The sequence below is a fragment of the Numida meleagris genome, chromosome 1, assembly GCF_002078875.1.
Source record: "Numida meleagris isolate 19003 breed g44 Domestic line chromosome 1, NumMel1.0, whole genome shotgun sequence".
Classification (NCBI taxonomy): Eukaryota; Metazoa; Chordata; class Aves; order Galliformes; family Numididae; genus Numida; species Numida meleagris.
Window position 1 is genome coordinate 74,425,278 of NC_034409.1, and position 14,108 is coordinate 74,439,385.

Genomic DNA, 14,108 nt, shown 5'->3' on the forward strand with positions numbered 1-14,108 from the left:
CAGACGGTATGGGACAGGGGAGGAAAGTGGAGAAAAAGTGTTAGTCCCAGCTTGGACTTGAAAAGAAAGAAAGTATATTCAGACAGAATTTCTTCTTTCAAAATGTGAAGGGGCCTAATAATCTATAGGAGACTAGTGGGGCAGGTTAGTACCATCTGAGACTCGGGTGACACATACAGTTACGGGCAGAGGAATCTCCAGCAGTGCAATAGCGATGTAGGCTGTCAGTGTTACCTCATCGCGCACTCCACCCTGCAGGGAAACACAAAAGTAGATGCTCACTCCACATACCTTCTCGTGTTCATTTTTCTACCGTTCTTGTGGGTATACTTTATTCTGTATTGTAGACCCCTAGCTTGTGTCCTCCCCATTGCTGCTCATACTGTGCCACTTATGGGTTGCTTTGATTCTCCTCCTTGTCATGGCAGTCACACAAAATGGCCTCATGCTCCTTAGTTCTTGACATTGCTATGGGAATTCCCCATGCGCCTGCGTGCTCAAGAAGCTCAGCTGCACCCATCTGATGTATAGTCAAGTGCCAGCCTCACTAAGAACCCACCAGGCAGACATGCTACCTTCATGGCATTGTTCAGGAGCACCCCAGAACTGCGGAAGCAGCCATTCTCCTTCTGCTTTTCACTGAGCCAGATCAAAGCATCCTGGATGTGCTTTTCATCTATGAAGATGTGAGAGCGGGCCTGGGCAAAGGACTTCAGGACAAAGGCTGTGAGCCTGTAAGGGAGAAAGAACAATGAGAGGGCTCGTGCAGGCCTGCTATCCATCCCAGGTGACAGAGCACATGTGCACATCACTTGTCTGGAAGAAGGAAAAGAGGCTTGGGGATCCGAAGGTCAGTTAGTCAGACAAGAAGTACATCTTCACCTCAAAGAATCTGCCAAAAACCTGCTCCTTGCCTTGGTTTCTTCTCTGTCTCTTGGCCCGTATAATCCTACGATCCTGTTGCACTGAGGCTACAGTTTTTTAGGACAAAGATTGTTAATCTGTATCCAAACAAATGTCTTTGGAAAAAGTAGGGTATTGCATGCCGATTAGCGCAACATCTGTATGAGAGTAATAATCAGAAAGATAAGAAAGAATCAGTCCATGGAAGCTCATGGTCTGCTGGCAGGACTCTCTCTCCAGATATCCATGCCTCACGGGTTTCCCAGAATTGCCCAGCCGTGTCAGTAAAACTGTGGATAAAGTATAACACGTTAGAAGAGCTTTTACAAAGCAGTTATAGGAAAGAACGAGGCATGTAGAGAGGCCGGTTACTCTCAAGGCACAAGCACTGTTTCAGAGACTAAAAGCGAGGTGACGAAATCATCCATTTTTACCCTTGCCTAAAGCTGACAATGCATGGTAGTAACATGCTGGAGTAACTCAGAGCTTTGCAGTAAACCACACTGGCAACACACCCTCTCCTCCAGACTGTCTTCTGTTTACTAATAAACACATTTAGAAGATAACCATACAGCACTGCTTTTGGATTACCATCCTTTCCACTTGTCTGAGAATACCTTTCCCAGCAGTGTTCTCAGCAGACCCTACTCTAGAAGAGCTGCCACTGCAACTCTTCAGCTTTCTTCATTTGGGATGTGAAATCCCTGCTCCCTTCTTTCCCGGTTTGTTTTTGTCTTTCTTTCTTGTCCGTCATAGTCCTCGTCGCTGCAAGGTGGATGCAAGGAGATGCTTCAGCTACATAACTGGCTGGTGCAGCCTCTTTCCCCGCTTAAGAGGCAGCACAGGGCTCACAACAGCTCTGAAAGGCCTACTGGTCTACAGCTACATTTCCTGTTTACCATCACGTGGTGTTTGTCATAGCTGTGTAGCTGAGAAAGGGAGCATATGGAGGAGGAACAGATGACACTGAAATCTCACCAGGTGTTCCCCACTTGGCCATAACGTGGTCCAAAGGTACTGTAAGAGCCATCTGGGTGCTTGTAGTTCATCTGCCTCTGATAACCTGCAACAAGTTGTAGCCGTATTCAGTGAACGTCTGCTGAGCAATGCAGGGGAGAAGAGAAAAACAGCTTTATCAGCAAAAGCAAAACAGAGAAACAGGTTGGTCCTATCCTCGCAAATACACCCCCACCTCCATATACTGCTTAGACCACAAGAGAAGCAGAATCTGCCTTTCTTCAGAAGGCGGGCAGGATACCTCAACAACAGTGGACAAGCCACTGCAGCAGGTCACCTGGTATCTGTGCACTGCATTCCAATTCTGTTAATTCTGTTAATTGCTCTTCTGTTCAGCAGAGCAAAGCGGGTGAAATGACGGGGTACTTTAAAGCTTAAGAAACAGAATAGAAAAGAGACATGGAAAGAGCGTCCCTGGCATACAGGAGAGACCATCTGAGTAAGAGACAAGCTGTCTTTCCATATCTGGCCAGCATTTGACAGAAGCAAGCCAGACAAGTTCTGAAAAAATTCAGAGCAGAAGCAAAAGCCACGTTCAACTCACCGCTCACTAAGTATCCGATGGCCTTGGATCTGACCTCCTCACTCAGCTGCCCTGTCTTGTTCAGATAGTCCAGGACATAGATGTTGGGTGCAAACAGGACCATGTTCTGTTCTCCACAACCAAAAGGCATCTGGAGGAGCTGGTGCAGGTTCTGCATGGCAGTGCCCATGATGTCACCTAAGGAACAGGGGATACAAGAGGGATATTAATGAAATTCAGTGTCAGCTGCCAAAATCAGAGGGATCTAAAGAACAACAGAAGGAGGAGATGACAGAAGAAAATCTGTATTGGTAACGATCCTGGAATGAAACACAGAGCAACAACAGAGAAAAAGAAAGGAGGGTAATAAGTCAACAGATGGGGTACTCGTAGAGAACCCTGAACAGAATGAGATGCAGAAAGAGGAACAAGAAGAACAGAATTGAAAGGGGAAGTACTTGAGACAGAAGAGATGAAAGACGGGAATGAAGTGTGCTTGGAACCAGGAGAAGAATCCGTGTGAGAGGTAGGAGGCCAACACAGTCATGCAGATGGGCAGAAACAGCACGTTTCTTTCTCCCAGCAGATCCTTCCCAGGCTGCTCACTCACCCAGCACTGAGAAATATGCTCTGCCTGAGTCTTGTACCACGTTTGAAGGGAGCAGCAGAGAAAACTTCTCTTTCACAGGCTGTCCTGAGAGAAATAAGATGAAACAGCTTCAGTGCAGTCCCAAGCTTAATGGAAGGGGCAGGGGCTTCAGTGGAACATCAGAAAAGCTTCCTCTTCTCTTCATCCCTTGCTCTAATTAAATATGTCTCTGGGTCCCGAGTTAAGGGTCCTGTTCTGATTGTCTAGAAATATCAGCCAATCTGGAAAATGGTAGGGGCAGCACTATCTTCTTCCTCCAAGCATGTCCCGCTCATCACCCACACAGGAACAGATGGAGAGGGCAGGGAGGGAGAACCTTACCTTTCAAACAGATCACAGAGTTCTGAACGGTTTCCTTCTCAACTCCTTCAGGCTTGGGTGGAATGAAAGAAAATAAGAGAAGGGAGAAGTTATTGAGAAGGAAATACAGGCAGAGGGGTGCCTAACAAGGACAGAGGAATAAGTGAGTGAAAAGTGACTGAACTGGAGAAGAAGAGGCAGTCACAGACACTCCCTGTACTATAAAGAAAGAACTCTGAAATATTAATCCAAGTAAAACAGCCATAATCCTAAATTATTGGGAAGAACAGGAAAAGGAGAGCAACAGCACTACAGGACTATCACGTGGGTGACCTGCAACTACTGTACGCGCTTAGGCTCCTGCATCCTTGCAACAAAAGGACTGCGGCATTACAGCGAGTGCTTTTGTTAGCAGAAGTTCATAGCTCCTCTAGCAGGCTGCTCAGAAGTGGCCTGCAGTGCTATTGATCGTTAAGTTGCAGACGCTCGAGGGAAAACATCTGTTGAAAACAGAAAGGGAAGATGGGCACTAGAATATCTGGTGACGCTGTTGGTACAACACAGGCACGTATTAGGCTGTTTTATGAGAAAAGTTAAGAACATCCCCTATTTCTGTCAAGTTACAGCACTCGGCATAATAATCCATGAGGGCTGCTCCAAAAGTAATGCCTCCTGTTTTATAATGTTGGCCCATGATGTCAGGATGTTGGTGGTACGGCAGTAGAGGCTGAATTTTCCCCACCAGTATTCCATTATGTCTTGTTGCCATGCAACAGATGGCTTCAGAGAAGCAATCTGACAGAACGGCATCTGGCATGGAAGTGCATGTGAAGAAAAGGTGTGTAACTGAATTCCTCCATGCAGAAGAAACTGCACCCACTGACATTCACTGATGCTTGTTGGACATTTATGGAGACCAGTGGTGGATCTACCACCCACCACCTCACCGTGCTAACATTTCAGCAAGATTTTTATATGCGTTGAATGCACTTCATCGCTGGCAAAAATGCATAGCTAGTGGTGGTGACTATGTTGAAAAATGGTATTTCGTAGCTTAGCATGTAAAGACAGCATACTGAAATAGGAGGTTACATCAAGCAGATATAGGGAAGGGCGAACTGGACTAGGAGTCCTTTCACAGTAGGGGATAGGGAAGTTTCAAAATTTAGAGGGAGAAGCACTGCACAGCTGTTAACCGGCAGACTTTACACATTCCTGCCAAGTATAATGTAAGACCACAGTATCAACAACACGGTTGTTGACATCACCTAGAGCTCCGTTAGATGTGTCTAGCTTGTGAGCCAGCATCAGTCCTCCCCTGCCCACAGCCCGCGTACCTCCACCAGCAGCTGCCGGATGACCGTGTCCTTCCGCCCTTTCTCAGGGGTCTCCACTACGGTGTTTCTGCACGGCTGCTGGTTCTGCAGGGCCTCAGTGCTCACCGAGAACTCCACCAGCCCTGGAGGAAATGAATCAGTCAGTCCTGCCTGGCAGCACCATGCAGTGGGAGTCGCTGCCATCTCTGGGAGTTCTTAGCCTGCACGCCCATCACAGATGGGCCCAGCTTCCTTCCCACAGAAGCTTAGCTATCTATATCAGAGTGAATCCTGGAGCAGATGAGCTGCACTGGCATAGAAAGGTGACTCTATTTTGCTGCTTTTACTCAGAACTTAGACTACAATAGTGGTGGGACTCACCAGTCCCAGTGCTGTTTAGCAGTCTGCTGCTCTGCATGCACACCATGGCTGCTACCACAACATGCAACAACAGCAAAAGCAAACTGTGGGGGTCTCACAGGGCAATCATCTAATCTCTGAGAGGGATGGAGCCGACAAAATGTCCTTGCCAGCCAGCAATGCTTGTAGCTTCAGAAGATGTTGCCCAAGGGCTGTAAGATTTGATGATATTTCTTTTAGTGCTAGACATGGCCTTGGACACTGTGAGTCCACCAGGCTTTACCTACTGCGTAACTTCAGATGATACACACAGCTGAGGTATTTTCCAGGAAACTGTAGCTCTAATTTCAGATACTGAAATGGGAGAACAGCACAGAGAATTCCTTCCTGCAGCTTTCAGCATTCTTAGACATTTACCTAGAGATTTGGGAGTCACCAGCCAAGCCACTGTTTTCCTCCCGTTCTCACAGAGACAATGAGAGTCTTCCTCCTTTTCCACTGGAGTAGCCAGAAATTGAGTAGACTGAGCCAGAATCACACTGACCTGTCATTTGTAGAGAGGCATAATCAAGGAATGATCTCGAGAGAAAGGGAGAACACAGAGTGCTAGGAAAAATTAGCAGTGTCTATTTCTTCTGTAGCAAAGGAGCAGGAAGCCGGCATTGTATTCCGGCATTTGAAGCATGCTGAAAGTATAACATAAGAATTTCAGGGGGGGAGGGGTGTAAAGCTACTCAGAGATAAGAAAGAATGCTAGGTGTAGGCAAGAAGTGTACAAGAAGGTACAGGCATGGAGGAGGATTTAAGTCTTCCTTACTCTGATGCAGGCGGTCAGGTAGTTGAAAACAGTGGCTTTCAGCGTGAAGGCCTCACCACGCACTACAGAATAAGGCAGGGTGAGCTCTACAAAGAAAGGCTGGAAGGCTCTGAGGGACACTGTTGGTGACAGGCCAAAGCCTGTGTCTGAGGACATGCAGAAGGCACTGGCTTTCCACTCAGTGATGGTGTCAGGGATGGTCACATCTAGTTCAGCATTTCCCTCAGAGCTGGTGAGGGACAGAGAGCAAGGTTTCAGTATTATTCTGGAGGTCATCTATTTTTTTCTTAGCCAAATGAACAACTACTGACAGCAAGTTCCTGACCAGTTGGGATATGGGCACTGGCTTTTGCACGTCCTCCCAGAACATCCTGTACTTAGCATCCTTGAAAAATTATCTACTCAAAATATCCCTCACCAAAATATTGACACTTTCATTGAAGCTTAACTATCTTCTGAGGTTTTGCCCCAATTCCCATAAACACTTACTTTACTGAAACTAAGTCCCAAATCCATGTCTCAGGGAAGTACTTCCGGATGGTCTCCAAAGGATTGCCAGCATCCATCTCTTCCAACATTGCATAGTGTGAATCATCAAGCAGTCGTGATGCACTGACTAACAGATTTGTTACAGGAAAAATACATCAAACTCCATTCTAAACAAGGAGGATACACTGCTTCCAGTTAGTGGTTATTATTAGATAAAATTATAAAATTGAAATAACATCTTGGATTATTTGATCATGGGTAGACTCACAGATTTAAACTCTGAGCTGCCTCTATTTGGAACTGAACACAGCATTCCCTGCACTACATTCTTAGCCTCACATCAACTGCTCACTGGAAACAAATGTACTGTTCTTTTGTCATTTCAATATTTCATGTTTCCTAAAGGTGCTGCTCTTACAGAGGTTGAGTGGGGTTATCATTCTTATTCCACTGCCAGCAAATCCAGGAATGCCACATGAGTTGGTTATAAAGAGGCTACTGAGGGTACCTTTCTATTGCACTAAAGAATTCAAATGTGGAACTCACTGCCTCCAGATATTATGGTTGCAGATAGATTATTAAGTATCATTGAAAAGTGGATTGTATTTATACATGGCCAGAAACTGCAGTTATGCTTATCCTTTCCCCTCCCATCTAAAATTCTTATGAGCAGAGTATTTACATCTCAAGCCATAAGGAAAAAAGTAGTTCAACACTAGGGAGACCAATACTGACAGTGCTTCATAGTGCTGTGCATTATGAAAGGCTTTCCATCAGTCTCAGAAGACTTTTCTTCCTCTCATAGTGCACACTAGTCTCAGGTCATGCTCTGAAGACAGATCTGGCATTTCAAAACAGAAGATCAGATCTGTTATGACTAGAGGCTTCCTCAAGACCAAAGACTATTGTAACAGTAGTTGAGCTACTGTACCACCAAAAAAAAAAAAAAACCCAAACAAAACCCCCCCCCCCCCCAAAAAAAAAACCCAAGAAAAAGAAAAATCTCACAACCTAGTTATTTAGGAAAAATGGAAAAAAAATCAATAATTTAGGAAAAAAAGTAATTTCTTTTCTGTCTTTGCAGTCACTGAAGCTGCAAAGAAGTGAAGTGACCTACACAGACTCTTAAAATTACATGAATGGGAGAATTAGGAACAGAATAAAGTTTTTCCACCCCCAGCGCAACACATCAGCCCACAAACTCATATCACCTTCTCATCACCTTGGTCTATTTTTGCCATAGTTATTTCCCTAGTTATTGCTGGATTGTAACTACCTAGAAGTACAGACTGTCACTGTATAAGTGAAGCCTGATTTGATGAAACAAAGCCTAAGCTTCATGCTTGGCACAGTCAATCTAATGTAGATATCTTAGTATCTGTGGGATCCTTGCTGTAGGGCCTGGCATGTGATTCACTGAGCGCACAGTCTTAACCAGACCTATCTGTTTAGGTGAGGATAAGGTGTATCAGTTTCATATTTCAGGACTGAATCCAGAAGGAAGTGATCCTGAATTAGGCTCGCATATTTGAGTACAGAGTTTGGTTGTTCTAGTACAATATTCAAAGAAGTAGAGGAGAAGAAAGAGGCATGATGGTAAATTTTGGGAAGTTGCAATGAGATAAAATGAAGCAGATCTTCTTACTAGAACCAGTGTAACTCCTTTCCATCATATGTGCTGTGTAATGCTGGCAGACTTCAGGCTTATGGATCTTGTTGCTAGTGAAGACTTTTAAGCCTAAGAGCTGTAAAACAAAAAGAAAGAACAATAAAAAAGCAAATAAACTTTTGAAATTAAACTACTTTTAAGTATGTCAAGCATAGATTTGTCTGGAATTGGTCAGAACAGCAATAAATGCTAAGTATATGGGTTCAACCCACATTATTGAATCTTTATCATGATATACTCATCCTAAGGCTGAATCCTGACATGATTAGATGAAAAGCTTGGAAGAAAATAGTCTACCTTGGGGACGTCTGTCTTGGTGAAAATGATGTGTGAAAAGCATTAGATTGAGAATACCTAAAAAATCTCATGCAGGACTCTTTAGATGGGTATGTTTGTTGGTTACTACAGTAACTGGAACTTTATTAAACCACTATCTACACCAGATAGAGAACTTGCATGACTGAAGAAGGGATTCCTGGTATTAGGCCACTATTCATTACTGTTTCCTTATTTGAGTCCATTCACAGGCTTCTGCACTAGCATTGAGGAGACCCCTCAAGGTTTTAATGGCTGTCATGGTTTTGTGATTTTTGTTGTCGGTATTCCACATCATTACATCATGTAAAGCATGGGCAGTTAAAGAGTTAATTCCCTGGTTACTGCAAACTGCCTTTTTGGTGTGTGGCCCTCCGAGGGGGAGGGGAGGAGGTGCACTCCCCAGGGGTCTTTGTGTTGGAGGGGGTGGTGAAGCCGCCTGGGAGACGCGGGGGTCTGTTCCTTCCTGCCCGGCGGAGAAACACGTGGTCCTCTGTGGGAAGTATTTGATGGACAGTGGGCATATTTATTAGAACATGCTCGAGTAATCCCTGGAGTGTCCTTGGAGGCCTGAGACGAGGAACAGCTGCTGTGTTGCAAGGTCAAACATCTACACCTCCAGGTTGTGCTTTACGGGACTGCTAACCACTATCTAACTGCAAGAATGCCTATGTGATGATATCTGCTGTCCAATTAGCAGTGTTGTAGCACGCGACGCCTACCTGATGCTCTATAAATGTTGTAGTCGAATTGCAATAAATTAAGCACTACGCGATAACCATATTGGTACAGCGGGTGACTTCGGTGTGCGCGTTGCGACAGTCCTCCTGAAGTTTACTGCGTAAGATTTTCAGCCTGTAAACTCTCTGTTACAATTCTACTAGCCTCATTTTTTATATATTTAGTAAAATTAGTTGTTCCTCCTCAGATTGGTGCTGCTGTTTTTGTGTCAGATCCGCCCACAAGTCCCCTGCCTTTCCCCTCTTCCCATTGTTTCCCCAGGGTGCAGGTCCACGGCTTCCCTGCCGCTTTAGCTGCCGGACCGCCCGGGGCCGGCCCCTAGCCGCCGACAATTTTTTTCCTTTCCTCTTTTCCTTCTTTTCTTTCGGGCCTGTCCCCCTTGTCACGGATGCAGACCCTTAGATAATACCGTGACAATGGCTCAGAGGAGCACTTAGGTACCAGCAATGGGCTATACAGAGGCAGGGACTGGGCCTGGCTATTGCCTTGCATACACAGATTTGCAAGCTCACAGCAAACTTCATTCTAAAAGACCTTCAAGAGAAGGAAGAAGAGGAAAGGATACTATATTCTAAAAAGGTACAAAGAAGAAAAATCAAAGTCTGGTGCTTACTTTGAGAATGTTATAAGCATCACCTTCACCATCAGGAGAAATGGGTATGTAGATGAATCCATTTAATAATATGTTGTCAAGTGACACACAAGGGTTTACATCTTCTTCTTCCAAGTAGTAGTCCTTGAAGCTATAGCCCCGGAGTTCCTTGAGTGGGAGAAGGTTATACACCTCGGAAAATGCAAACAACCAGGTAAAAATGTGGCAAGTTAGCACTCACAGGGACACAGACACTAACAGTCTAGCGATAAAACACGACTACTAAAACCAGGTGTGGTGAACGCTGATATAAAAATACATGGCCTCATGTCCATCCTGATGTTAATAAGTACCTAGTTAATTTTTGTATTACTTATTACTAGAATCAGCAAAGACTTACAGAGCTGGGAGAGAGCTCATCTTCAGGCTTCATGAAGAGAACACTCCTGTCTACAGCATGGAGAGCACACAGGGACCTTGGTGAGGAATGGAGTTTCAGGCTTGTGCTGGAGGCAGGAAGATCTTCTTTGGATACAAAACTCAAGTTGACCTGCAATCCCAAAAGTAGGTTAAAGCAGCCAGTTTTCCAGATGCTGTTACATGCTCTTAGATTCTGAAGTATCTAGCTTGTGAATTGAGTTCTTCTAGTGCTCTGCAGCTCTTCTAATATATTCAGCTTTTACTAGTGTGATTCATAATGACCAGTAGTTATCTTTCTTATTATGTTGTCCTTCATTTTTGTAGTTATGGCTTTGTAACTTACTCTGAATATTAGTTACTAAACCTCGGTCAATGTCTGATCAGATCATTCCATGAACCCACTGTGAATTCTGCCTCCATGATGGAATTAATAACTGAACTTATCGCCATGAGACAAACAGAAACTCTGATTTTTACTCACTTTATTGAGAAGGCAACTGTCAACCTGGAATTCTGCTGTACTAGCAATGACTTCTCCACTGGGTGAAGTGGTATACACAAGCATCTGTGCCAGGGGAGCAATTGTCATGTCAACAGGTAAGATCAACTGGAATATCCCATAAGCTAAAGGAAAGAAGAAATACTAAGCTATATAACAAGATGTTCCAGCCTATATATTTGTCTTCTCGAGATAAAAAAGTCAAGTTCACTCATGTTGAATAATTTTATTTAGGAGGGGCATGAATACTGATACATGACTGAAGTCTATGCTTATTGCTGAAGACATCTGCATTCAATCTGTGATAGTGATCATGTAATAGCCAAGTAAGATGTTTGGAGGGCCTCAACATGCCCTGTGGATTCTCCCCAGCTATCATATGGCATTACCTCCTGATGTTCCTAACCCCTTTATTCCTCAAGCTCAAAGATCTTCTGCAATCTACAAAACAATAGATGACAAAACAAACAAACAAACAACAACAACAAAAAAACCAACAGCGTGGAAATTAGGGAGAGTTGTAGTGAGTGGCAGCAGTCAAGGCTGCAGTATGACTGAAAGAAAAATTCCTCAAAGTTACTCCTAAGCTAGTATTTCCCTGGAACACCAAATTATCACCTCAGCTACAGTGGGAAATGCTCCTTTATATAGAAGGGATCTCTCTAGTTGGGCCAGAGTTTCATTTCACAGTTTGTATGAAGGTGATAGAAAATCTCTTGGTATGAGTCAAGGTGTTAGTTTAGTTACTACAACTAGTGGGGAAGCTGAATTTTCTAACACCCTCCCACAACATCATGTCTTGTAGCAACCTGTTGTGTATTAGGCGTGTTGATGTTGTGTATTAGGCGTGTTACGGGGCATTCGGGTTGTAACGCGGAAGGCCCTTAACACGCCTAATACACAACAGCAACCAAGATCATTTACTTCTGCAAACAGCTTATTCCCACTATGGTGCAAATCCAAGGAAATCCTTGATTTCCCTGGTCTTACTGTCCAAAGACACTTAAAGATGCAACACAGTCTCAATCACTCAAATGTGTAATCCATGGGCATTTATCCATACAAAATTACATGCATTGGTTGGAACACGCATATATACATGTTTTCATGTCTATAAGGGAGAAATAACATCCCCAAAGATAAATAAAAATGAAACAGAAGGAAAAAGACTCATACTTCTTCCCGCTCACCTGTGGATCTTACAACATTGGCAAGTACTAACAATCAGAATTGATTACACTGGTCAGCAGGAAAGCATTGGTTTGAGAAAAAAAATTCAGTGTGTTTTCTGTATATCTTCTAAAATATTTTGGTCAAAAGCATACCAAAAGACAGAATTCAGACAAAACAAAACCAACTCAAACTACTTAATCTGAAAAGAATTAAATTTCATAATGTTCTTCAATTTTTTTTTTTATGTTTGAACTGAAATTATTTCTCTATATCCTCCTATCCTCCATCTCATCGTAGATGCTAAAAATCCATATTTCTGCTCACCATTTCCAGGATTCACAGTCAGATCGTGGGTGTCTGCTATGATAATTCTGCCCTTGGCCATCACCTGTGTAACAGAGAAAGATTCCTGTAATCACTGCTGGTGATGATGAAAGGAAGAAAAATGAATGTTCACTGGGTAAGCTTTAGGATATGTGATTATGAATAGCAACTGTGAGCAAAGCAGATACTAAGCAAGAGTCAGACTCAAATTTACTATGTTTTTTAAGCCAGAAATGTTCCCTCCTTGAAAGACCAGTGTTTCCTCATTAGTCAGACTCGGTTTCCCTTTTGTACACATTACATGTATACTTAAGGTTCAAATGCACTTTGCCTCTGAACTCAAAGGTTTGTGGGTTGATATGGAGTTTTCTAATATTTTTGAACAGACTGATGACCAAAGACTGTCCACACTTCACTCTCACTTGCTTTGTGAAACAGAATGGAGAAAAATTGAATCAGGATTATTTCCATAACACACAGAGTTTGGACAGAAGAACACAGGCTATAAACAACAAGTACTTGAATAAACTACCTGAAGTCAGGTTTAAAACAACATTCTGAATGCTACCTGTAATTTTCTCATTTCTAGAAATAGTTTCCATTTTACAACCAGAAATAGTCTTTATACAATTACTGCATAATCCCATACTCCATGCAGGATATCTATGCCATAGCATTGTATTTTAATTTCAAGGCATGGCTTATACACCTATAAAAATGTAAGTTCCCTGACTGCTTACCTGCTGTATAATTAAGATCATCTTTCCCAAGCTACTAGTATAAACAGGACTCCTATGTTTCAATTTGTGGTTAACAGTCTTGAAAATAAGCACATGGATATGTCTACAACAGTTTTCTGTTCTCTTTCCTGTAATCCTACTGATATAACTCCTTATAACTCCCCCAGATGTTTTCTATAATCCATCAGAACAGAAATGTCTGTTCCCTTGATTTCTTCTAGCCCCAGGAATGAATCAAATCATGGTTCTCAGCGTAAGCATGGTACAATTTGTTCCAGTTGCCTTGGAATCCTGAACTTTCCATCATTGCTTGATTTATGAAAAAAAGCTCTACATTTATCAGGCTTTTCCAGTACTGTAGCTAGAAGTCTTACTTTAGTTTCAGTGGTCAGGTATCTACCAAAAGATTGAGAAGGAAACAGGTTTCCAGTTCATCTTTCGTCTTCTTGTAGAATGCTAGTTTCTGAGCTGTAACCATATAGGAACCAGAATTTGGAATGGAGTAGAAGAGTATTAAGAAATGAGAGTCTTGGCTGTGCTTAAGACAATATTCTGTACATCAGCATTTTGTCTGTCTTCTGTTCTTAATCAAACACGGACAACCTACCTAAGTCAGAACACAGAAGACAATATGGGAAACATTACGGAAATATGTTGAAATCCCACTGCTACTGGTTATACTTCCAGTTTCAAGCTTCCTCCACCATTACTGGCTAAGGACTAATCACATAGCAATGCTGTGGTTGCTATGGCCATGGATCAAAGTAACCACAAACAATTCTTACCAAATAGTAAATGACAATTTTCTTCTGCTGTCCAATGGCCTCTGGTGTGAAGATATAGTGCACCTGGATCTCTGTGGAGGAGCCACAACTTAACCTCTCCAACTTGGGCTCAATTTTGAGGAAGCTCTTACTGGGGGAGTAAAACCGGCTTATTCTACGCGTGGCATGCTCATATGAAGGTGTGATCCAGCCACTGTCATAACAGTTCAGTTCAGGTTTATATTCAGCCTGATAAAGAAGAATAAAAAGTTTACAGATGACTAAAAACAGGTAACAAGTCACATGAATGTCCATGGGCAAACTCTGTCTATGTTTTGTATTTCCCATTCTTAGAAGAAGGTAAAGAGAGAGAGACATAGAAAAACATGCACAGGAGACAGAGAAAAGAGGTGACCTGCCAGAAAAACTTGCTTCATCTCCTTTTTGGCAGAAAGGTTGATGGCTTATGGATACATAATTCCTCTGCTGAACAAAAA

The 14,108-nt window shown here is 43.0% G+C and overlaps 1 protein-coding gene across 1 annotated transcript in view; it reads right to left on the minus strand.

Moving 5' to 3' along the window:
* The window catches only part of LOC110397854 (alpha-2-macroglobulin-like), a gene marked incomplete at its 3' end in the record, with an annotated part of 30,537 nt that continues 16,606 nt past the window's right edge, over nucleotides 178-14,108 (minus strand). Inside the window, 16 exon segments of the mRNA XM_021394782.1 lie at nucleotides 178-252; nucleotides 576-732; nucleotides 1,882-1,966; nucleotides 2,465-2,641; nucleotides 3,054-3,137; nucleotides 3,414-3,465; nucleotides 4,730-4,851; nucleotides 5,486-5,612; nucleotides 5,886-6,114; nucleotides 6,375-6,501; nucleotides 8,020-8,119; nucleotides 9,713-9,883; nucleotides 10,092-10,241; nucleotides 10,593-10,735; nucleotides 12,108-12,171; nucleotides 13,633-13,860. Of these exon segments, the coding sequence (XP_021250457.1) occupies nucleotides 178-252; nucleotides 576-732; nucleotides 1,882-1,966; nucleotides 2,465-2,641; nucleotides 3,054-3,137; nucleotides 3,414-3,465; nucleotides 4,730-4,851; nucleotides 5,486-5,612; nucleotides 5,886-6,114; nucleotides 6,375-6,501; nucleotides 8,020-8,119; nucleotides 9,713-9,883; nucleotides 10,092-10,241; nucleotides 10,593-10,735; nucleotides 12,108-12,171; nucleotides 13,633-13,860 (2,091 nt within the window).